This window comes from Neopsephotus bourkii, unplaced genomic scaffold, assembly GCF_033783945.1.
Source record: "Neopsephotus bourkii isolate Nb327-2 ecotype Australia unplaced genomic scaffold, CSIRO-AGI_Nbou_v1 NB_1036, whole genome shotgun sequence".
NCBI classification, from domain to species: domain Eukaryota; kingdom Metazoa; phylum Chordata; class Aves; order Psittaciformes; family Psittacidae; genus Neopsephotus; species Neopsephotus bourkii.
In genome coordinates this window covers 3,187,038-3,211,558 of record NW_026901525.1, presented here as the reverse complement: position 1 = coordinate 3,211,558, position 24,521 = coordinate 3,187,038, and the positions used below count along the sequence as shown (strand labels likewise).

The 24,521-nt window shown below is 63.3% G+C and overlaps 2 protein-coding genes across 3 annotated transcripts in view; both read left to right on the top strand.

The window, feature by feature from the left end:
• The first annotated feature begins 3,116 nt into the window (after positions 1-3,116).
• MAP7D1 (MAP7 domain containing 1) lies at positions 3,117-18,201 on the top strand. Its single transcript, XM_061360781.1, has 18 exons — positions 3,117-3,236; positions 9,213-9,845; positions 9,927-9,995; positions 10,574-10,737; positions 11,562-11,676; positions 13,798-13,908; positions 15,137-15,259; positions 15,341-15,483; positions 15,647-15,780; positions 15,868-16,127; positions 16,194-16,368; positions 16,435-16,594; positions 17,106-17,210; positions 17,317-17,370; positions 17,477-17,534; positions 17,642-17,759; positions 17,835-18,040; positions 18,117-18,201. The coding sequence occupies exons 1-18, from the start codon at positions 3,170-3,172 to the stop codon at positions 18,125-18,127; spliced, it is 2,706 nt and encodes a 901-aa protein (XP_061216765.1). The 5' UTR covers positions 3,117-3,169; the 3' UTR covers positions 18,128-18,201.
• An 805-nt stretch (positions 18,202-19,006) lies between these two features.
• Positions 19,007-24,521, top strand: part of THRAP3 (thyroid hormone receptor associated protein 3) — a 29,738-nt gene continuing 24,223 nt past the window's right edge. The window contains exons 1-2 of one of the 2 annotated variants that reach the window (XR_009726580.1): positions 19,007-19,121; positions 22,845-22,909. The gene's annotated coding sequence lies outside the window, so the exon portion shown is untranslated. The remainder of the gene's footprint in view (positions 19,122-22,844; positions 22,910-24,521) is intronic. The other variant, XM_061360779.1, reaches the window with a different exon arrangement.

Genomic DNA, 24,521 nt, shown 5'->3' with positions numbered 1-24,521 from the left:
AGCACATTCCCTGTGCTGAGAGGGGGGCACTGGTGAAGCTGCCTTCACCTCCCCTTGGGGGCTCACTCGGGACTGGTTGCAGGCAGGATCTGTCCCCAGGAGGAGCAGGCAGGATGCTGGCAGCATGGAGGGAGCGGAGATGCAGCAGTGGGAGCTCCTAGAGGGCCAGATCCAGCCCTCCGGTGCTGCAGGACAGGATGGGATGGGGGTCCAGCAGCAATGGTGGGGAGCACTGGTAGCCAGGACAGGGCTGGAGCTCCTTGGGATGGTTTTGGGGGGCTGGGATCTTCAAGCATGGGGCCAGAGGCCAAGGTGGGGCTGGCAGGGAGCTGGTGGGACTGCCCAGGCCTGATACCATGACATCAGGACACTAATTACAGCTGCAGCTTGGGATAATTACAGAGCTGGGAAAGGCTGCGGCAAGGCAGGGCAGGGCTCAGCCCATCGCTGGCCCATTTGTCACCTGCGCCCACAGGGACCGTCCTGCAGCACTGGGGCTTTGTGGCTGGCTGCAATGCTGGCCCCGTGGCAAGATGCTCCAGGCTGGTGGCTAACCCAGCACACCGCCAGAGACAGGCTGGTACGGCAGCAGTGTGCTCCAGGGCAGGATGCGGGGACACCCGCACCCCTGGGCTCCTCCTGCGTCACTGCCCCATGGGTAGTGGGGGTCTGCTGGAGTTCACATCAGCCCTCATGGCCATGGTACTGGTGACCGGCATTGGCACCGAAACCACCCCACACAGCAGCAGGATGGGGGCAAAGTCCTGGGGCTGGAGGAGGGAGATGTGGGGCAGAGGGGTGGGAAGCGGGTGGGATTAGGAGGATATCCATGCAGTCCAGTGATGCCGGTGGGGTTTGTTTGCCATCCTCATCCCTGTTTGCACCCAGCCTCCTGCAGGGCCTGCTCCCGCTGGCCAAGCCATAACTGTAAGTGTTCATTGATTCTGCGGTGCTTGGCACCCCGTTGGCTCCCTGCAAGCAGCATCAGGGCAAGGCTCTGGGCATGCAGAGGGGCTAGAGCCATGGCTGCTCCCCAGCCCCTTGCATGCATCCCTCTCTGAGGGCCGGCCTGCGGGAGCTGTTCCACCCCACGCCGAGGGGCTGAGGAGCACGGGGAGCTCCGGGCATGCAGCTGCTGGGGCTGGGCAATGTGCTCGTCATGAGCTCATCGGATTTTCCATCACTGCGGGGCGGGCGGCTGCTCCCTCCCAGCGCTGCAGGGACCGGGGGGGGCGGCCCCAGGAGCCCTGGTGCAGCAGAGTGTGCAGCAGAGCGATCGATCCGGGCTCTCCTGCTTGTATAAGCCCATCGACTCGGGCTGGCATTGGCAGCCGGGAGCCATCCGCATCGCTGCCCGCACCAGGAGCATCGGCGGAGCATAGCCCTGTGCACCCATGGGTGCCCCTGCCTCACCGTGCCCCCAGCTCCAGGCTGGCCCCATGGTGTGAAGGACCATAAGCATGGCTGTACCCAACGCCGAGCTGTGCCAGGGTGTCACGAGGTTTGTCCTTTTGGGTGGTGCTGTGCCAGACCCCTCGCCCGCCCCGCTGGGACCCACAGGACCGTGGCAAAAGGCTTTTGAAGCCACCTCCCAACACCCTTGGGGCAAGGCATTGGGTTCCCCATTCTGCTCTGCCCAGTCCATGTGTGCCATGGAAATAAGCAGGGCTGTTCCCTGTGTCCCTGTGTCTGTGGGTCCAACAGGACACGCTCCTGCTCCACATCCGCTCCTGTCCCCCGGGGCTGCCCAGCTGCCACGGTGACGGTGGCTGAGCCATGCGGCATTCCCGGGCCCGGGAGTCAGGCAGTGGGTGAGGCCGGGGGGAGGATTTGGGAAGGCTCTGCTCTGGCTGAGCAGGGTGAGCAGGGCCGGGGCTGCGGGGAGGCGATGGCTCAGCCGCCGCAGTTGGGGCCTCTGGGGTGTTTGGGGTGTTTGGGAGGCAGGGTCACCCCTGCAGCAGCACAGAGCGGGGCCGCCCCGTCTGCAAGGAGCCCTCTGCCCGCTCCGCATCCCCTGAGTCAGAGCTTCCGGAGGAGAGGGCCGGGATTTCGGGAAACCTGTTTGCCGGGTAGGTGAGGCAGGAGGGGTGGCAGGGGATGTCCTGGCCCTGCGGTGACATCATCCCCAAAGCAGGCATCCCTGATGGGTGCTGCCAGGCTGCTCAGCAACACGTTCCGGGAACCCAGAGATGGGCACTTTGTGGGATGCCTGGACCGGGCCGGCTGCACGGGGAATGGGGACACGTCCTTGGCTCCTGCTGCCCCTACAAAGCCCTAAGTGGTGTTTCCCAGGCCTGTTCCTGCTGCTGACACCCATGTGCCCCTTGACTTGGATGTGCTGCTGCAGTGGGCAGCCCCCATACCCTGGTGCCTTTGCTCCAGGATGCTGCCTGGGGCAGGGACTGGCTCTGTGCTCCTCTTCTTGCGAGGCCAAGAGGAGTTTCAGCCCGGAGCAGGGTTGAGCCAAGCCCTCTGCTCCTGTCCCGGGAGGCCTCTCGTTATCTGCCTGTTATCGAGGCAGGGTGGGATGTGTGGGGTGAAACCCTCACCCTGGGAGCTGCTGCTGGCAGTGACTAAAGCTCACGTGTGACGGGTGGGTGCTGGGGAAGAAGCTTCAAGGCCTCACAAGGAGCCACGGTGGGGATTGGGGGTGGGGAATCAACGCTTCTTTGGGGTGCTTGGCAACTGGGGTGATCCGAGTGGCACTGGCTGTGCATTGTGGCAGTGACCAGAGATGTAGGGGCTACGGGGGGTGTCTGCTGCAGGGCCAGTGCTTACAGATGATGGGAAGGAGCACGGTGAAATGAGGGTGGTGGGGAGGGTGGGTGCAGCCCCAACATTTGGGAGAGAAGGGGTTGTGCATGGCCCGAGGGAAGCTGGGGGGATGCTGGGAGCAGGCCTGAGGCTGGGGTGATGGGCGGGGGGGTCCCGGCTGAGGGAGGGTGGCTGAGAGCGGGGTCGGGGCCGTGCTGTGGGTAGGGGAGAGGCAGAGCATCCCCTGCCCGCCCGCTCCCCCCCCCCCCGCACAGCCCGGGGCCGCGGGGCCGGGCGGGATGCGCGGCCGGGGCGGGGAGCGCTGAGCGTCCTCCCCCGCCGGGCCGGGGGGAGCGGGGCGGCGCGGCTCGGCTCGGCTCGGCTGGGCCAGCCCCCTGCGCCTCCCCGCCACGCCATGGAGAGGAGCCGCGCTGGGCGGGAGCCGCAGCCCCAGCCCCAGCCCCAGCCCCAGCCGGCCCAGGGTAAGGCTTCGCGGCGGGGACCGGCTCCGGCAGCGATGGGCGCCGGGGACCCTGCCCGAGCCGGGGTTGGGATGCCGGATGCGGGATGCGGGATGCGGGATGCGGCCGAGGGGGAGCCGGGAGCGGTGGGGAGCGGGATCCGGCCGGGGGATGCGGCGGTGCCGGGGGATGCGGCGGGGCCGCCCGCGGAGCCGCTCTGGCGGGGGCCCGGAGGCGGTGGAGGAGCCCGGGGCCGGGGCGGCTTCCCGGGAGGGACAAAGCCCGAGCGCGGCCCCTCCATCTTGGGGCGGGCCGGAGCGGCGCCGACCCCGGCCCCGTCGAGGGAGCTGCCCTTGGGGAGCCCTCCCGGGCGCGGCCCCGCCATGGTGGGGGGGGGGGAACCGGGGCGGCGGCGCTTGCCCGTGCTCGGGCTCGTCCTCGCCAACCGGAGGGCGATGCCGGCCTGGTCCTGAGCCCCCCCCCCCCGCCCCGAGCCTCTCTGCCGGGGGTCCCGACGGGCAGGGCCCCGCTGCTCCCTATGGTGCCGGTCCCGCATCCCCGCTTGCAGCGCTCGTGTTGGGGGGTGTTGGTGGCCGGGGTCGCCTCTTGGGCGAGCGGAGGTGCTGGTGGGTTGGGGGGTTCCGGTTTTGCGCCCCGTTTGCCCGCGCTCGCCCCCGCCATGGGCATGTCCTGGCCCATCCAGTGCCGGCGCTGCTCCGGGATGAACTCCAGCACCGGCCCCGGCTCGGCGAACCGGGGCGGGCGGCAGCCGGCAGGGCCGAGTCCTGGGGCTCGGGTTTGTTTTGGCTCTTGCCCGCTGCAGGGCTCCAGCCAAGCGCTCTTCGGTCCCACTGGGCCACTCGCTCTGGGCTGTGACTAAGCACAGCTCGGTGCTGGAGCCGCTTCCCACCGATGGAGGAAGAGGAGAGGCAGTTCCCTTCCCCCTCGTCCCCGGTGCCCGCCGCCGCGCCGTGATTCACCGCCCATGGCCGCCCGGGCCCCGGCATCGCCGCTCGCCCTTTATCCGATCGCTGCAGACATGTTGTGTGTGCAGCCCGGCCCGGCCTGGCCTGCCCCCTCCATGCCGCCGCTGCCCGGGGGTTTGGTTCCCATGTACCGGGGGGCCTTGGCTGCTCCACCATGAGAGGATGGTGCTGGGATGTGCGTGCACCGCATCCTGCCCTAGGGACCACATCCCGCTCCAGGGACCACATCCCACCCCAGGGACCATCCCTGATCCCTCTCATTTGGGCAGCCTGCATGGAGGCTGCTCCCTATTCTGCTTCCCAGCATGGGTTGAAGCCCCCACACTCCCCAGTGTGCTGTATCCTGGCTGCCAGCAGGGATGGGGTTTCACTCCAGGGACTGGGACCCACAGCAGTGTGGGGCAGCTGGTGGCATTGGGGGGGCAGGAGCAGAGTGTGGCCCCATGGAGCTGCATGGCTGGGATGCTGCCCTGTGGATGGGCACAGGGGGGAGGACCAAGGCAGGGAGCAGGTTTGCCCTTGTCCATGTTTCCCCTGGCTTCTCCAGCCCCATTCCCTCCTGCACAGCGGAGAGGGAGGGTGCAGGGTGAGCTGGGTGCCAGCCAGCTCCTGTGTTTGGGAGCAGGCGGCTCGGGAGCTCTTGCAGCACAGGGATGCCAGCAGAGCCGCTGCTGTGAAGCCATGAGAGCAACGTGATGCGACGTGCGGAGGGAGCGGGGATGTGACAGTCCCGTGGTGCCGTGTCCAAAATAGTTAGCACAGCTCTCGCCTGTCGCAGGGCTCCGAGCAGGGACGGACACCACGGAGCCGGATCCTGCACGGCCCCGGCCCTGGTAGGTGCCTGCATCCGCGTTGCGGGGCTCAGGACGTGGTTCTGGCGGTGCGGAGCTTGCCCCGTGCCCTGCCTCGGGGCCAGGTTTCTGTTGGGATGCTGGCAGATGGGATCTGGGGAGCGCGGCTCCGCGCAGGTCGCCCCAAGGACGCGGGCACCTCTTGTCGCACTGGTGCTGCCCAGATGGATGAGGGGCAGGTGCTGCCCTCGCTCTGTGTGTGCTGCGGGGGTGCTGGGGGGCAGCAGCAGCCCCGGCCCTTCCCTCCGTGTGTATTTTAAACCCTGGAAACCCCCCAGCTCCGGCTCCGCTCTGCCCACGAGATCCCATCTCCCAGGTTCCCCTTGTTGCTCCCTGGCTTGGCACATCCACTGCTGGCGCCGGGCTGGGCCACATGAGCTTGGTGGCCTCTGCCACGGCCTGGAGCCTGGCGCGGTTCCCCCAGGGCTGCCTCCGTGTGCCCTTGGAAGGGTCTGGGACCCCCATGCAGTGCTGCGTGGAGCACTGGGTGCAGCCCTGAGCCAAGCCAGTGCTGCCAGGAGCGGGTGCAAAGGCAGCGCGGTCCCAGCCAGGCGGGCAATGCCCCATCGTGCCCCTTCCTCCTGCCTGGTACCCACTGTGGGCATCTGGCTGTGGCATCCCTTGTGCCCCTCCTGCCCTGCCCATGTCTGTCCCTGGAGCTGAGGGCAGTGCATGCAGAGCCATGGGATGATGCCTGACGTGCCCCGGCTGCCTTCTGCTGGCTCTGAGCCTGAGCCCAGCCTCAGGATACAGCACTCACGCTGCCTGGGGCCAGGGTGCTGCCCGGGGCCAGGGTGCGGGTGGCTGTGGGCAGCACCCCCACAGGACCCCCTCCATGGGGAATGGGGTGTCAGTGCTGTTGGTGGCTGACAGGGGGGCCCTGACCACCCCTGTGGTGCAGGCTGCTGGTGCATGCTTGCTCGGAGCATTGCCCATGTCTCCCTGCCCATGCATGTGAGGCAAGGCTTGGACGTGCTGGGGATGTGCCAGGGGTGCTTGCTCACCATCCCTGTCATCAGGTGCTGCAGTGCCCGGGAATCCCAGAATTCGGGTGGGACCAGGTAGGGCTCGGCTCTGAAGCACATCTGAGACATGGTGAGGTGGGGTGGGATGGTGGACAGCACTGGGAAGGGCCCAAGGGTGCACCACGGGCTATGGTGAGCAGCCCTGCAGAGCCAGTGGTGGGTCTCAGGGCTGTGGCTCCCCTTGGGATCTTGTCCCTGGGCATGGCCATGGCCAGGGTGGGCCGGGCGCAGTGACACCAGCCCCAGTGGGTGGATTTGCAGTGGCCACACGGCACCCACCAGCCCCTCTCTCCTCTCCTCCTGGGGTAACGATGGGCCACATCCGATGCCCACATCCCCGGGCAGGTTCCGCACGTGGAGCAGCCCCAATCGTGCCACAGAGCAGGGACCTGAGGTTACGGTGGATGGGGGGAGCTGAGGTTAAAGCAGGCGGGTGCCCCCCCCGTCCTCATGGGGAGCACCCCGCGGGGATGCGCAGCGGATGGATGGGTATCGGAGGCTGCTCGGCCACAGCGCCCTGCAGGGCCTCGATGTGCTCTCGCTTCACGGCACCAGGGATTTGCCTCTGCCTGGCTGAGCATCCCCAGCCATGTGCTGGCCACGGGGTGCTGGTGGTGCTCGGTGGCGCTGGTGCCACAGGGACCCATGGGATGGGCTGGGATGCGCTGGGTGACGGGCATCGAGGGGCAGCCCCATGGTTGGTTCCAGTGGGACCAGCGCTGCGCAGGCTCGGCCGGGCTGGGGGCTGCAGGGGAGCCGTGCCTGCACGTCTGGGGGGCCGGGAGCTAATCCCTGTGGAATGCCGCGGCCAGGGGACAGGGGACGCCCGCGCCGGCCGGGTGCAGGCAGCGTTGGGTTTCAGGGCAGCTGCCGTGCTGGAGCAGCGACAGGGACAGATGGAGCGGGGCTGGCCCCAGCCTGTGCAGGCAGCCCTGCCCTGGCCATGGGCACTGCTGTCCCCCCGGGTGGATCCTGCCCTGGCCATGGGCACTGCTGTCCCTCGGATGGATCCTGCCCTGGCCATGGGCACTGCTGTCCCTCGGATGGATCCTGCCCTGGCCATGGGCACTGCTATCCCCCCGGGTGGATCCTGCCCTGGCCATGGGCACTGCTGTCCCTCGGATGGATCCTGCCCTGGCCATGGGCACTGCTGTCCCTCGGATGGATCCTGCCCTGGCCATGGGCACTGCTGTCCCCCCGGATGGATCCTGCCCTGGCCATGGGCACTGCTGTCCCCCCGGATGGATCCTGCCCTGGCCATGGGCACTGCTATCCCCCCGGGTGGATCCTGCCCTGGCCATGGGCACTGCTATCCCCCCGGGTGGATCCTGCCCTGGCCATGGGCACTGCTATCCCCCCGGATGGGTCCTGCCCAGGGCTCTGTGTGTGCCCCATGGCGCAGGGTGGCCGGAGGCTGCCGCCATCCCCCACCATTGCTCCCTACACATCCAGGGCTCCAGAGACATTTCCCTCTGCTCAGGGCACCAGGCACCCATGGGCAGCACTCAGAGGGTCACCTCTCCCAGCTGGGACACGTGTGGTGCCACCACGGGTATTGTCCTTAGAGCTGGTCCCTGTCCTGTGGGTGATGATTGGGGCTGGCCCTGGCGGGTCGGGGCAGGGGAGCCCCGAACTGCAGCCCCGGCACCTCCCCAGGCACACATGAGCTGATGTCTGCGTCGAGGGGTGCAGAGATGGGGATGTGGAGGGTGCAGCAAGGGGGATATGGGGGGTGCAGCAATGGGGATGTGGGGGATGCAGCGATGGGGATGTGGAGGGTGCAGCAATGGGGATATGGGGGGTGCAGCAATGGGGATGTGGGGGGTGCAGAGATGGGGATGTGGGGGGTGCAGCAATGGGGATATGGGGGGTGCAGTGATGGGGATATGGGGGGTGCAGCAATGGGGATATGGGGGGTGCAGCAATGGGATATGGGGGGGTGCAGCAATGGGGATATGGGATGTGCAGGACCAGGGCCAGGGGATGGGCTGGCTTCCTGCAGCAGAAAATACCCGGAAGGCTGCCGGGGTCTGCGGGGGGGCCGGGGCTGGATGAGTCCCCTGCAGAGCATGGAGAAGGGTGAACCCTGCAGGCAGGAGCCCCCCCAGCGTGCCATGGGGCTGCAGCAGGACCCCAGCCCCTCCGTGGGCAGGCGGGTGCTGCTGTGGGTGCTGTGTCCAGGGGACCTGGGGTGCAGCCGTGCCTATGGCAGGGAGCGGGGCTGTGCAGCGGGGTGAGGAGCGGCGCCGGGCCCTGTTTGCGGAGCCCACACTTTGCCCCTCGCTGATGACTGTGGAGAGCTCTGCAAACACGGCCCAGCCCCGTGTCTGATATCGCCCTGCGGTCACCACTGTGGTCACCGCGCACCAGCGGAGATGGGGCCAGGCACTGCAGTGCTGCCCGGGGGGGCTGGAGTGCATTGGGCATCATTCCCTGCAGGAATGCCGATGGGGCGTGCGGCTGGGGTCTTGGTACGTGCTCCAAGGTGTGTTTGCAGAGGGCTGGTTGATGGGGTCGGGGCATCACCACGTGCATCACGTCCTGTGGCACGCAGGGCGGTTGGCACCAGGTCTCCATCCCTAGCACCGGTTGCGTGCAGCGGTCCCCGGTGTCCCCATGGGCTGGCGGCGATGGGGAGCGATCCCGGTGCTGCTCCCTTGGGGTGCCCCTCACCTGCCCCACGCCAGGGGGGGCTGTTCTGCCCCGTGTCCTCGCGTGCATTCCTGGGCCATGAGTTCATGGCTGCAGGCGGGGGGGACCATGGGCGCTGCGGTGACGTCAGGGCACGGAGCCCGCGCCCATCCTGCCCCATCCACGAAGCCAGCGGCGGCGGAAGCGGTTCCGCATCCCCCGGGGCCGGCGGCCGTGGGTCCGCAGCCCCGTGGGGCCGGGCTGGCAGCTGGCAGAGGAAGAAGGGCGGCTTTGTGGCAGCGGTGCCTGGTGCAGCGCCGGCCGGTCCGGTCCCTCTGTGCATTGTGCATCCGGAGCCTGGCACCCCGCGGGGGTGCCCCCCAAAACCAGGGCAGCGGCAGGGCTCGTTGCAGGGACAGCCTGGCTCCCGAGGGCCGGGTCTGGGGGCACAGGGCTGCCCCCGGCTCTGCCATTGACTGTTTGCTCTGCTCTGCTGTGTTCCAGGGAAGCCACCGTCCCCGATGGGAGACAGCGTTCCCCTCCCGGCCTCGCCTGCGGGTGCCCTGCAGGGGGAGCGCACCCCCCCGCACCATGACCTGCCCGTCCCTGCGGCCGTGGTCCCCTCGGCGCAGCCCCTGTCTCCCATCCCTGTATCCATCACCCCTTCGGAAGAGCCCGTCTCAGCCGCCCCTGCAGCCCTGACCCCCCCCCAGCACCCCATCGGTCCCCACACCGTCGGGAGCACCCCCCCGCAGCGTGACCACCCCGTTCCTGCAGCCGCTGCACTGCCAGGGCAGCCCGGGCCCCCCAGCCCTGCAGCCTCCTCAGCAGAGAGTGCCCCCCCTCGGCCCCTGCCCGCACCCCCCCTGCCCATGACGGAGCACCCCAAGGCAGAGGCATCACCCCCCGCCCCCAGCCAGCCGGTCCCCATCCACGCTGCTGCCCCTTGCCCAGCAGAGACCCTGCCCCATGGGAGCGAACCCCCAGCCCCCGCTGCCAGTGAAGGGCCCCCCCCCAGTGCCAAGACCCCCGTGTGTGGCACAGCCGGGCCCTCGAAGGATGCCCCCCCCCGGAGCGACCGCCCCACTGCGGCTGCAGCCTCACCAGCAAGTGCCGCCAGCCCCAGGCCCAAGCAAGGTGGGTGCTGGGGGGGTCAAGGGGGCTGTGGTGATGCTGGCACCCCATGGGCGCTGCTCTGATGCTGTCTCCCCACTGCAGATGCCCAGAAAGCACAGGCGAGGCACAAGCAGGCAAAGGAGCGGCGCGAGGAGCGAGCCAAGTACCTGGGTATGGGGCTGGGAGCGGGGTGGGAAGCGGGGCTGGCAGATCCTGGGTGCGTGCCGGGAGGGAAAGTGGATGCCGGAGGAAGGCAAGAGCTAAGCAGCTTTGCTGGGTCACGGGCAATCCCATTAACTGCAATGAGCTGAGCCCGGGCAGCTCTGCACCCCCAGCACATCGCTGTGTTGCTGCTGCTGCTCCCCATGGTGCGGGCATGGGTGCCCTCAGGTCCATGGGTGCCCCCCGATCTGTTCATGTCCCCCCAGCGCAGCGCCCAGCTCTGCTGTGTGCAGGCAGCAGCAGCTCGGGGTGCCAGGCCCCTGCACTGCACATGGGGCCTCCTCGTCCCCGCGCTCTTTCCACCCTCATTCCCCCATTGTTCGCTCCGCGGGCTCCCGGCCTCCCTTTTGTCCTTGCCCAAACCCCTCCCTCGCCGGCCCCGGTGCCGCCTGCCCCGCGTGCTCCGGGTGCTCCGGGCGCAGGCAGCGCTCAGCCCCACGCTGCCGCCATGGGCACGGGTGCCCAGTGCGGGGATCAGCGGGGCTGCACCCCCGGTGTGACCCCGCCGCCACGGCTCCATCCTGCAGCTGCCAAGCGGGCGCTGTGGCTGGAGAAGGAGGAGAAGGCCAGGCTGCTGCGGGAGAAGCAGCTGGAGGAGCGCCGCAAGCGCCTGGAGGAGCAGCGGCTGAAGGCAGAGAAGCGCCGCGCGGTGCTGGAGGAGCGGCAGAGGCAGAAGATGGAGAAGAACAAGGTGGGGATGGGGAAGTGCGGGTGCGGTGGGGATGGGGACGGGGATGCGCTCCCCGGGGTCACCCTGTGGCTCCAGCAGCCGCTTTGGGAGCTTCCCACTGTGCCCATCCTCTGTGCATCCTTTATGGTGCTGAGCCTCTGTGGTACCTGGCTCCCTGGGCACAGCTTCCCACCGTGGCCATCCTCCGTGCATCCTTTATAGTGCAGAGCCTCCTTGGTACCCAGGTCCTTGGGCACAGCTTCCCACCATGCCTGTCCTCTGTGCATCCTTTATAGTGCAAACCCTCTGTGGTACCTGGCTCCCTGGGCACAGTCTCCCACTGTGCCCATCCTCTGTGCATCCTTTATAGTACAGAGTCTCCGTGGTACCCGGCTCCCTGGGCACAGTTTCCCACTGTGCTCATCCTCCTTTCATCCTTTATAGTGCAGAGCCTCCTCGGTACCCAGGCCCTTGGGCACAGCTTCTCACTGTGCCCATCCTCCGTGCATCCTTTATAGTACAGAGCCTCCGTGGTACCCGGCTCCCTGGGCACAGCTTCCCACCATGCCTGTCCTCTGTGCATCCTTTATAGTGCAAACCCTCTGTGGTACCCGGCTCCCTGGGCACAGCTTCCCACCGTGCCCATCCTCCGTGCATCCTTTATGGTGCGGAGCCCCTGTGGTACCCAGCTCCTTGGGCACATGTGCCCTGGCTGGGCCAGGCATCACTTCCACATCTCCTCCAAGCATCCCATCACTGCGGTAGCCTCACGGCACGAGGCTCCAGCCAGTGCCAGCCCCGTGCTCCAAGCCCTTGGCCTCACCCTGTCCTTCTCCCTCGGGCAGGAGCGCTACGAGGCAGCGATCCAGCGCTCGGCCAAGAAGACGTGGGCAGAGATCCGGCAGCAGCGGTGGTCCTGGGCTGGAGCCCTGCACCACGGTTCTCCTGCACACAAGGATGGTGAGTGCCGGGCTGGGTGCGGGCACCGGGGCTCTGTGCCGGCTGGGCATGGCTCTGCGGTGCTCTGTGCAAGGAGGGTGAGACCCCAAAGCCCAGCTCAGCCCCGTGCTGCTGTGGGCCGTGCTGCTGTCACCCTGGGCTGTGCCAGGGCCTGATGGGGACCCTTGGTGTCCCTTGGCTTTTCCCTGCTGTCACAGGGGGGGTGAGCTGAAGGCCGTGCGTGGTCACTGCTGTGTGCGAGGGGATGTGCCTGGGGATGCTGTGGCCATGCTGCCCGGGTCTCCAGCTGTGGAGATGTGGAGGCTGTGGCCATCTCCCACTGGGGTCTGTGCTGCAGCTGGTCCCCTGTTCCCTGCCTGGGCAGGGGCTGGGGCAGTGCTTGGCCCCTCCAGCTCTGGCACCGGGGTGCCCGTGCCTGCGTTGTGCCCGGCTGTGCGTGGCTGTGCCATGCCCTGGGGTGGCTGCTGGAGGCTCAGCAGAGCCAGTGTCCCACAGCCGACACTGAGCCCTTCCGGGGGGTGTCTGGGGGACACCCTGTGGGGTTCGGCACCGGGGTTGGGCATGGGGAGGTCTCCTTTGACCGCCGAGGGGACAGGGACATGCAGGTGGGTGCTGGTGCTGCCTGGTGTGTGCGAGGCATAGAGGGGAGCGGGATCTGCCCCACTTGTGCCATGGGGCTGCTGTGGCAGCCTTGGTTGTGCCTGCCTGGCCAGGTTGTGTGTACCAGCACCACGTGTGTACAGGTGTTGTGTGCCAGGCTGTGTGTATCAGCACCACGTGTGTACAGGTGTTGTGTGCCAGGCTGTGTGTATCAGCACCACGTGTGTACAGGTGTTGCGTGCTGGGCTATATGTACCAGCATCACATGTGTACAGGTGTTGTGTGCCAGGCTATATGTACCAGCATCACATGTGTACAGGTGTTGTGTGCCAGGCTATATGTACCAGCATCACATGTGTACAGGTGTTGTGTGCCCAGCTGTATGTGCCGGCACCACATGTGTACAGATGTGTGCCGGGCTGTGTGTACCAGCACCACGTGTGTACAGATGTTGTGTGCCGGGCTCTATGTACCGGCATCACATGTGTACAGGTGTTGCGTGCCCAGCTGTATGTGCCGGCACCACGTGTACAGATGTGTACCGGGCTGTGTGTACGAGCACCATGTGTGTACAGGTGTTGTGTGCCGGGCTCTATGTACCGGCATCACATGTGTACAGGTGTTGCGTGCCCAGCTGTGTGTACTGGCACATGCGTACAGATGTGTGCCGGGCTGTATCAGCACCACATGTGTACAGGCGTGTACCCAGCTGTATGTACCAGCACCACGTGTGTACAGACATGTGCCGGGCTGTGTGTATCAGCACCACATGTGTACAGGCGTGTACCCAGCTGTATGTACCAGCACCACGTGTACAGGTGTTGTGTGCCCGGCTGTACCTGGCCAAGCTGAGTGTACAGGCGCTGTGTTCTGGTTGTGCCTGTCTGGGCTGCGTGTCCTGGTGCCGTGTGTCCGGCTGTGGCACACTCTGGGGCAGGCCTGTGTGTCCATGGTGCAGCGCATGGCACGGTCCGGCAAGGGGACCCCTTCCCCTGCCTGCTCTCTCTGGGATGTGCTCCAGCACTGGCCCTCACTGGGGTCCTGCTGCCACCTGCACCAGCAGGGAGCTGCCTGGGGCATTTTCTCCAGAGGAGCCCATGGAGCTGGTGCCGGCACTGCCCCAGTGACCCAGCACCGGTGTCAGCGCTGGCCTGTGTGCGTCTGGACCTGCTGCCCTCAATCCACTCGCGCGGTGCTGCCGAGGTCCTCGGCCTCCCAGCTCCCAGGACTGCTCCTGGGGACACCCTTTCAGCAGGGCCCAGAAGCCACCCTGGCTCCCAAAGGATGAGATCCCTGCATGATCCCAGCATGACCGCCCTGGGGCTCGCTCGGGCACCGCGCCATGCCGGATGCCAGTGCCATGGGTCGTGTTCCTGGACACCAGCATCTCCTGATCCCACTCTCCGTGCTGCATCCTCCTGCCCCGGTGCCCCGGCACGGCCGTGCATGCTGCATGTGGGGGGCCCAGCCCCAGCCCCAGCCCCGGGACCTTAATGCCCTTGTGTCTTTTCCCTTCTCCAGGTGCGAGCCGGTGCTCGGTGTCCGCTGTAAACCTCCCCAAACACGTCGACTCTATAATCAACAAGCGGCTCTCCAAATCCTCCGCCACCCTCTGGAACTCTCCCAGTAGAAGTAAGAGCCCTTTGTGTTTGCCCCAGCGCAGCGCTGGGGACCCCCGAGGCCAGGGTCCCCCCGTCCCCAGGCCCTGCCTTGCAGCACGGTGCCCGCGGAGAGAGGAGAAGCCGTTTGCTGTTTGCAGGAGGAGGCTCCTTGAGGATGTGTGCAGGGAGGAGGAGGTGTTGGCACCCCGAGGGGCACCAGGATGGGGACGGGAGCCCTGGCTCCCTGCCCCAGGGCAGCTCTGTGGGTGCAGGTGCAGCTGCACTTGGTCACCAGACCCTCCTTGGGGCTGGTGCCACCGCGTCGCCCGCGGGTGCGATCCTGCGTCGGGTGCTGCGAGGTCGTCCCGGCCCTTGTGAGCGGCCGGGGGCTGACGTCCGCGCCGAGGGGATGCGTCCAGCGCCGGCGCTGCTGTTGTGTTTCGGAGTTGCCTGGTGATGGCTGGTTATAAATAGCCCGAGCAGCTGACGCGCGCGGCTGCGGGCGCTGGTGACGCAGGCGGCTCCCAGTGTCCCCATACTGGGGGCTCAGCCCAGGGACAGGCACCCAGGGGCTGTCAGCACCGCACGGGTGGGAGCAGCAGCTCCTTGGACCGGTGCTGGACCTGGCGTCCTGTCCCGCTGCACCCATGGCTCTGTTTGCTCCCCTCCTGGCACCAGGACCCCTAAGCGGGGGCTGCGATGGAAAGGGGCAGAGGGGTCTTGTCAATGTGGGTGCTTCCTGAGGTGTTTGGTGCTGGTGATGCTCAGTGGATGTGTCCTGCTGGGCCAGCATCGTGGCTGGGGACCACTGTCCGTTGGGTGCCCTGAGCCTGGCCCGGCTCCTGCGGCATGTTTGGTGACTTTGGCACAGCTCCCTTGGGGTGAGGGTGTGCTGGGGGCTTGATCACACCAGGATGAAGGGACACGTCAGCAAGGAGAGGGCCAGAGTGGACAGGGCTGCTCTCAGTGGGGTTGCACCCCGTGGGTACCGCTCGCTGCGGGTGCATGGTGGCTGGGGTGACCGTGGGGCATGGGGACACCGTCGTTGTCACGCAGCTGCGCCGTGCCGTGGGTGCTCAGGCACCCCCCTACTCCTGCGCCCGCATGGCCCCGTGTCCTGCGCAGCCGAGAGCTTCGGGCACTCCGGGGGCTGTGCATGCGCCCCGGCCTTGCTGCAACCGCATGGCTGCTCCCTCGCAGCGGGCAGGGGCCGGTGCTGTGGGCTCCGAGCTGTGCTAACGGCTCCTCTCCTTCCACAGACCGGAGCCTGCAGCTCAGCCCGTGGGAGAGCAGCATCGTGGACCGGCTGATGACACCCACCCTGTCCTTCCTCGCACGCAGCCGCAGCGCCGTGACGCTGGCTGGGAACGGCAAGGAGCAGGGTGAGCACCCACGGCCACGTGGATCCCGGCACAAGGGAGCCTGGTGACCAGCCCTGACCCGGTGGTTTCTCCTGCCCCCAGTGCCCGTGTGCCCGCGCTCGGCCTCCGCCAGCCCCCTCAGCCCCTGCCACAACCACCGCCTGCAGCACCGCTGCTGGGACAGGCGGAAGGGGACCACGGTCAGCCCCGATGTGACGCCGCGCCGCAGGACCGAGGCCTCGCCGGTGAGTGCCATCCATCCATCCCCTGCGCGGCCATGGGGCACGGCCTGGCTCTGGGTTGGGCCTTGCACCCGGTGCTGACGCTGTCTCTGTCTCTGTCCCTGTCTCTGTCTCTGTCTCTGTCTCTGTCTCTGTCTCTGTCTCTGTCTCTGCCCGACCGGAGCAGAAGAAGAAGGAGAAGAAGGAGAAGGATCGGGAGAACGCCAAGGAGCGCAGCGCCCTGTCCCGCGAGCGCAGCTTCAAGAAGCGGCAGACGCTGCCGGCGGCACAGCCCCGGCTCCTGCCCGCTGCCGACAGCAGGTAGGGACCCAGCACCACCGGCCCCTCGCCCCGCTGCCATGGGGGCAGCCCCAGCCCCACTAACACCGTCTCTTGCTCCTTTCGCAGCCCCGGCCCCAAGAACCGCCCCTCATCCCCTGCCACCCCCAAAACCCGTCCGGCGTCCCCCAGCCCGGCCCTCGGCTCTCCCCACAAGCCGCCCCTGCCCCGCAGCACCCACTCCTCTCCCAAGGTGCGGGCCAGGGCTCGGGAGGAGCGGGGGGAGCAGGAGAACCAGGTGAAGGTGCGGGACAGGAAGGAGGAGGAGCGGGGCCCGGCCCCCCCGGCCCTCCCCGAGCCCCCCAAGGCTCCGGCAGAGCCAGCAGCAGGTGGGTACCGGTGGCTGGGGGGCAGCGGGGAGCAGGGGCAGCACTGATGCTGTGTGCACCCCACAGCCCCCCCGGCCCCTGCAGCCCCCAGCCCCGCTCCAGCCACCCCCCCGGGCAGAGCCCCCGCCGGCACCACGGACCGGGAGGAGGCTGCGCGGCTGCTGGCGGAGAAGCGGCGCCAGGCGCGGGAGCAGCGGGAGCGGGAGGAGCGGGAGCGCCGGGAGCAGGAGGAGCAGCAGAGGTGGGTGCTGGCCCCATCCCCTGCGCCCACTCCCCCCGCTCTGTGCTGAGGGCCCCGTCCCCGCAGGCGGCTGCAGGAGGAGCGGGCGCAGCGGGCGGCCGAGGAGCAGGCGCGCAGGGAGGCCCTGGCGCGGCAGCGGGAGGAGGAGCGGCGGCTGCAGGAGGAGCGGGAGGCCCAGGAGAGAGCACGGGCGGAGCGGGAGGAGACGGAGCGGCTGCAGAGACAGGTGAGGGGTGCGGGATGGGGAGGAAGAGGTGGGATTGGGAGGAAGGCAGGGATGGGCGAGCGCGGGCTGGAACAGCTCCATATGGAGCCAGGCTGGGAACATTGGGGAAGAGAGGCTGATGGAGACCTCAGAGCAGCTTCCAGTGTCTGAAGGGGGCTGCAAGGATGCTGGAGGGGGACCCTTCATCAGGGACTGTAGCGACAGGACAAGGGGTGATGGGTTCAGAATGAAACAGGGGAAGCTCAGATTGGAGATAAGGAAGAAGTTCTTTACTGTGAGGGTGCTGAGGCGCTGGGTGCCCAGAGAGGTTGTGAATGCTCCATCCCTGGCAGTGTTCAAGGCCAGGTTGGTCAGAGCCTTGGGTGACTCGGGCTAGTGTGAGGCTTCCCTGCCTCAACGCCCAGGGTGGAGGAAGGGGACACGGGGCACGGCTGTGCTGAGCTGCCTGGGCACTGTGTCCCCACCGCCCCTGCCCCATCCCATCCGTCCCTGCCACCCTGCTGTGCCGCAGAGGGAAGAGGCCGAGGCCAGAGCACGCGAAGAGGCCGAGCGGCAGCGGCTGGAGCGCGAGAAGCACTTCCAGCGCGAGGAGCAGGAGCGGCTCGAGAGGAAGAAGGTGAGGGCTGGGGACACAGCAGGGGCGTCCCTGCAGGGGTCCTGCCCAGCGCCCAGCGCGGCTCTGGCTGCTGAGGGCTGTGCATGAGCCCCTCTCTGCCCCGCAGCGCCTGGAGGAGATCATGAAGAGGACGCGCAAGTCCGACGCAGCAGATGCCAAGGTGGGTGCTTGTCCCTTGTGTGGATGCACCTCAGGACATGGGGGACTATGCAGAGCCCTCCTGGCCCGAGCCACCCCTGCCCCTCACGGCTCTCCTCTCCCTGCAGAAGAAGGAGGACAAGAAGGCGGTGAATGGCAAAGCAGCCGAGCAGGATGATGCCTCAGGTGCGCGGCCCCTTCCACCCCCTGCTGCCCCTTGTGGTGCCTGCTCCTGTCCCAGCCATGCTCCTGCCCAGGGCCATGGCTGAGCTGGGCTCTGCTGACATCCCCAGGCCGCGAGAAGCACGCGGGGCCCATGTCAAAGCAGGAGGAGCTCCCCGAGATGGAGACACCGAGCGCAGGGACCCCGGGGGGGCTGAAGGGCCTGGTGGGTGAAGGGCTGCAGCCAAGGTGAGCACAGGATGGCCTGAAGGGATGGGGGGGGGCAGCAGGGTCCTGGCTGACCCCAGCCCCCCTGCCCCACAGCTCCCCAGCCAAGGAGGTGGCGGCCCCGGCTGCCCTGGTGAATGGCGTGCAGCCCGGCAAGCACGAGAACGGCTTCTCGGGCCCGGAGGGCTCCAAGGAGCTGCTGGAGCTCTCCCACCACAGCAGCAGCCCCGGCAGCATCATCCCCTTCGGTGACAAGGAGCCCTTCCTCAAGCAGGCCGTGGTGAAGCCCCCCCAGGTCACAGGTGAGAGAGGGGAGGCTTGTGGGGCTGGGGCTGTGCTGCGCCCACCCCAGGCTCAACACCTCCCCTTTGCCCGCAGAGGTGCTGTGAGGCCGGGGCTGGGGTCTGTCCCCGCTGGGCCACCCAGCCGGACCCGTGGCTGTTGTCAGAAGAAACCGCCTCGCTCCCGGCCCTGCCGTGCTGCGGGGGGGGCCCGGGCGCTGCGGGGCCGCCTGGGTTCTCGTTGTTCTTTGTTCCTCTTTCAGTTTTGTTTCATTTGTTAAATATGCACCTTATCAGACACCCTCCTCCCCCCCGCCGGAGCCGCCCCAGACGTGTGCTGTAATAATGTAGTTATTTAACTTGCTGGGTACAATGTATGTGAATACTGTAAATAGAGCTCGGCCACACACGGGGGACGCCGCCTGGCCCGGCCCTGCGTGGGCCAGGGGGGTTTGGGGTGCGCAGCTCAGGCAGGAAGGCTCAGCCCGGCCCGGGGATGACGCGGGGCGGGGGGGGATTGTTCCCTATGCCCATGTCCCCACGCATGCCCCCGGAGCACCAGCACCGGGCCCGGGCGGTGCCGCGCTGCTCTCCGTGCCGTTGTGACAGTGTTATGCATCCAGACAACCTCTGCGAACAATAAAGTGGACAACTGCCCTCGCCTCGCCTCGTTATGTCCTGGGGGGGGACCGCGCTGCCGGCGGGCGGGTGGCCGGGCTCAGCGTGGGGCCGGTTAACCCCCGGCAGGGACCAGCCGCCCTGCACCCCCCTATGGCAGCGGGGAACCGGACGGGGCGGAGGAAGAAAAACAACCTCCAACTCCGGCACCGCTGTCGCCACCGCCGCCATTTTCCACCTCAGCGGAAGCCGCACCCTCCGCGTGGCGTGAGGGGCGGAGTGAGCAGTGACGTACCCCCGTGCGCTGTGCCCGCTGGGAGTTGTAGTCCAGCCTGTATACCCAGACAATCGGTTAACGCCGGCATTGGACTACAGCTCCCGGCAGCCTCCAGGGCGGGCGGCGGGCGGGCGCGAAGCGGAAGTGCGTGAGAGGGAGGTGGTAGGCGCCTGGTTGCTGAGGAGGCCGCGGGCGGAGCGGGGCCCGGTGAGTACGGGTAGGCCCAGTTCGTCCCGTCCCGTCCCGTCCCGTCCCGTCCCGTCCCGTCCCGTCCCGTGCCGTCCCGTCCCTCCGCCGCCGGGCTCTTCTTCTCTTCCCTTCTCCTGCCTCTCACCGAGCGCCCTCCGCGGCAGCTCTTCACAGCCCGGCCGCGCTTTGCCCCCCCCGCCATCTCCTCCCGGGCCTCAGCGCTGCCCACCTTGCTCACCCGTCCCCCGGCGGCCGCCATGTGCCGGGCGCGGCCCCGCGTGTCCCCCACCCCCCGGGCGCTGCTCCATCGCGGCGCTCCCGGCACCGCCCTCGGCTTGGCCTTGTGGCAGGGCCGGGCCTCACACCGCGGCCTGTCCCGGGGACTCACCCTCTCCTCCCGGCCCAGCCTCTTCCCGCAGGTTCCCGCTCTCCGCCAAGGCCTCTGCACCCGTTCCTGGAGGTTCTTCGTTCCCTTCGGGCCGTCCCCAAGGGTTTCCTTCCGTCGCGGGGTCAGGGCTGTGTCCGCTGGCGGCGTCCTCCCTGGGCCCCGGCGGTCTGTGGTTCTCGCAGGGCGCACGCCCCGGCGCTCAGCACCGTGCGCCGCACGGTGCAGCGGGACGGGTTCATCCACTCGCGTTTCCCACTCTGCATCTTGTGTGGAAGTGGAGTTGGGCAGGACCTGGGGGAGGCGGTGGAATGGGCTTTGCAGTGGCACAGAGGCACTCGTGAGCCTTGAATCCTTTTCACCAGGCTCATGAGGGTTTGTTTCCTTCAGTCTTGTTTAGGGGAGTTAAATGCGTTTGAAGGCTCTGTAAGTATAATCCAGAGTGTCCACTAGGTAATGGTCACTGTAATTGCCTCACGAGTTACTTTCTGGGTGCATTTATGTGCCAGAAGGTGACGCGGTAAGTTTGGAATAAGCCGCGTAGCAGCTTTGGGAGGCGCAGCTTAACTTCTGTTTCCTTGTGTGTGTGAGTGAGTGAGGATGCCCTAGACGTGGAGTGGGTGGTGGTGTGTGTGCAACAGCATTTCCTTGGGACTAGGCAGAGGTGGGATACTCATTTCTTAAGTATACCGTAATGTGGCAGATGCGGCGGCATAAGAACAGAGTTGGTCATTGAAATAATCTGTAAAACCGTTTGGAAAACCTTAGAAGTTGCCTCACAGCTGACAGAGAGCAGCCTTTATCTGCTGCGTCTGCTGCAGTGGCAGCACAGAGCTCCTGTAAGAGGCTGCAGGGTCACATCAGCAAATGGACGTTTTCAGGATGCTCATCCCTAAGAGCTCAATTAAATCATCCAATTACTCTCTGCAAAGGGCGCTTGCAGTATTCCTTCCCGCTAGGAGCACAGGCAGGTGGTTATGTCAGTGGTTGTGGCATGGCCAACGTGATGTTTTGGGTGTGTTTTTAATGTGCCTTTTGTGTGGCCGCTGCCCTGGAGTGCTGCGGCTGAAGAGGAGATCTGTTCCTTGGGTTTCTGTTGCATAACCTGCATTCATTTGAAAAGAGATGTTCCAAAGCTGAGCCTCTCAGGTTGCCTTTAAGGGAGCGTGTTGTAGAGACGGGATAAAAGAGTGTTTAAGCACGACAGTGCTTTCTCCTGGAGCATTTGGCCGTTCATCCTCTTGCTCTGGCACTTTGTAGGTGCTCAGCACATGGCTGACCTTGTGACACAATCAAACAGCAGATAAGAGGATAAACTGATGCAGTTACAGCAGAGACCTGTCTAAAACACATGGCTTAGTGACATGGGATCCTCTGTAGAGCCTGGGACCTTATGATTACATCTACCTTCAGTTTAGATCCTGCTTTATGGTTTTGTTTTATATCCTCTGCACTATGAATTACTTGTTCGTGGTTTAGCGGGCCCAGGGAGGGGCACACATGACAAGTTAGTTTGAAGCCTTTCAAACTTGGTTGAGCCTGAAGATGCTTTGAATTGTGAAACTGTGGTGTTCCCTTCGTAGTTGTATCACTGGCTCCCTAAAAAAACAGTGCAATTTTGCCAGAAGCTTGATTATTTGTATTTTTTTTTTTAGCTCTCTGGCCTTTGTCTTTGCAAAATGACAATTTGCCATATCAGACTTAATAGTTTAAGCAGCTCTGTAGCTGTTGAACTGTTTTCCATATCTGGAAAAGTTTACAGTATACTGAGCTGGATGTGCCAGTACAGTAACGTGGGGTTTAGGTCGTATGGTTTCCTCTGAATTTCAATGGTACAGGGAGTTCTTCTGTGTGGCAGGATTCCTGCTGTATATTTAGCCATATCATTTAGGCCCCAGGCATTGAAAGAGGGCAGAAACTGCCCTGGCTCCCTGGGGAGCTTGTGCAAGGTAATCCTGCAGTGCTGAGTAAACAGCGAAGGGTAGGCACCAAGGTCTAACCTTGTGCATAACAGCTCTGATTTGTGCTTTGAGCTGACCCCTGTTCCTGGCCTGATAGGCTCTGGTTCAGCAAACATTCCCTGGGAGCATGGCTTAAAATGGCTGTGTGGGTTTCTGTAATGGGTCCCAAGATGAGGAGAAGGCGTTAGGTTCAGCACAAGAACTCATCTTGTCTCCTCTGTTCCTGCTAGAGTCAAAGTGATGCCTGGGAACAAGTTGGTGCCATTTTGTTTGTGGATGGCAGTCTGGTTCCTGGCTCCGGAGTCTCTCTTGCCGTAAAGGAAAATATCCTTCCCCTCTTCCCAGTGAAATGAGAGTATTGGCAAGGGCTAAACAGGGGAGGTAGTCACTGCTATTAGGTTTGAGAAAGTGAAGAGGTCCTGCTTAATTTAGCTTTATCATGTCAGCGCTATGAATAGTAAAATCATGGGATTCCGTTTCATGCCAGCTGGGAATGGTGTTTGCGCTGTTGCACTCCATGGTAACCGGAAGCTCTGGTGTCCATTAAAAGAAGGACTCATGCTGGCACCCAGAGGTGACACCCAGCCCTGCTGCGGGGGGCCTGGCAGGGGGTGGTGGTGGTGGTGTGTGTGTGTGTCCTTTCCTAAGGAAGTTTTCAGTCAGTGTCCTTTTTTCCTATCCTATATGCAAATACTTTGTACATCTCTCCCCTGTCCTCTGTTGCAGGAGAGCATGGCCTCTTTGCAAAGCCCTGCTCACAGCTACTACTCCTTTAATACAAGAGCAAAGGGACTGCTCATAATTTCATCTTCAGATTTGTCACCCAGCCATTTTTAGCCTGCCATGATTTACAGTGTGAGGTGGCTGTACAAACCCCCCCAAAGTCCCTGCTGTAACACAGGGTTTGCACAGTCCTCCCTGCTGCTGCCTGCCTTTCACTTGAGTGAAAGGAAGAAGGGAAAGCTTGGCAAGGAACCCCAGGTGTTTCTGTGCTCTGAGAGCACAAAAGGTGATGGCTTGAGGGTATGGGGGGTATTGAGCCAAAATCCTGTTTTCAGGGGAATTAAGCTCTGTATTAATGATGTTAAGTTCACAGAAGGCTGCGCACATGATATCTTGTGGGCATTGTGTACCTGATTATTTCAGGCCCTTTGTATCTGTGTAGATTATCACAGTTAGTTGCTCCTATAAGGCTGTGGATGAGATCGGTTTTCTGAGCTAAGGATCTGTGCATGCACTATCTGATTAGATTAAGTAATTTTGTCAGCCTTATTTTACTGAGAAGTGATGCTGGGGTGAATGGCTAAAACCAGAATGCTTCCCTATGCTTGTAAAATGGGAGGATTTGCCAGTATCTTGGTTGTCTTAAATTTGTTTTTCTCTTTTTTTACTTAGGTGAGAGTTCAGTCGCTTCTAATAAAGCAGATTCAGAAACATCATTGATGGGAGACTTATTCAAGGTATGTGAACACAGCACTGAAAACTTTGAATAAGATTATTCCATACATACAGGATTTCCATATGCAGGCACTTACCTCTGTTTCATAGCTCAGCAGAGTGTAGGGGTAGCCTGTTCTGATGGCTTGTGCTTATAATAGCTCTGTGATTTTAAAAGCTTTTAAAGAACTTTTAATGTTATACCAAGTTATGGAAGTAATTTTCCTTATTTTCCCCTGAGGTTACAGGATTCAAGTTAAGGTAGACAGAAATCAAGCACTGTCTTGAGAATAAACATGGGAATGATTTCACTTTTTGCACCTTACAAATGCAACTTGCTGGAGTTCGTCTTTTCATAGGTTAAATGTGTGAGGAGCAGTAATTCTTTAGGACAGATTCAGTTTTGGCTGCAACTACGCTGTGTATTTCAGAAGACATTCCAAAGAGCTCCAGCTTCAGTTGTTTTTTACATTATTTCCATGTTTTTGGAAGTGCATTGCAGGCACTGTAATAAAGGAGATGTTGGTGTGCAGAACCTGCTGGGTTCTTTGGAGAAAGATCTGATTTTTCTCTTCCTCTGTTCCCAGGTTGGATAGGTTTGAAAGCAGAAAGGTGATGAAATAGGTTTTTCTTTTTGTTTTTTTTTCCTCTTGTTATTATGGATGTTTTTCTTCTGTGTTTAACAGAAGATCCAAGTGCCCGACTCGTAACAAAATCATCCAGGTTTCTAAGCAGCTTTTTCTTACATTTGTATTCTCTGAGCTCCCTGTCACTAAGCTGAATGTCAACACAAGACATTTTAAGCTCAAAGATACAGAAAATACTTTTTTATCCGGTAACTAGGATCAAAATTCAAGTAGTAATTGGTGTCTAGAGCTGGCCAGACTTTGGGAAGGATTGTTGAGCACTGCATTCTGTACAGTCAGTCCTTTTGGGAAGATCCTGTAGCTAAGTCTTCCAACCCCTCTATAGAACCTGCTTCTAAGCAGAACCCAGCACTGGAGCTCAGTGTTAAACTTCTTTAGGGATTAGTTTAATTGTGTGAAGGAAAGTAATCTTAATTTTAAAGGCATACAGACTAGAGAGAAGTTGGAAGTGCTGTTGACAAGTTAGTACCTCTCTTGCTGTGGCAGAGTAATCAGAATGTTTCCCCACGGCATGTTTGGCATGTGTTAAAATAGAACACACTGGTTTGCGTTTATTTAATTGTTTCTTTGGTTTTAGCAGTGTTGTCCAGGAAAAGTTTTGTTGAGGAGGTTGGTAGGTGTAGTTGTAGGCTTTAGTGGAACTTGTGTCCTTAATCTGCTGAAAACATACATTGGATACTTGATCTAGAAAGGGAAATCGTTCTGGTTTTTGTTACCCGAAGGAAATTTGAACTGCTTGATGTAGAAATAGCATTTTAATTTGCAAGCCAATGGGCTGGCAAGGGGAGCTATGCAGATGGCTCTTTTTTCTTCCTCTGAAGTGCTCTGTTGCTATCAAGACCATTCAGGTTTGATCTTGCACCAGAAAATAGCTTGAAAAGGAAGTATTCAGTAGAAAGTGCGATGATTAGACTTTGATTTCTAAACTTGCAAAGCCACCATGTGCTTTTTGTACTCTCTGCGTTGCTGCTGGCACTCCCAGTGTGCT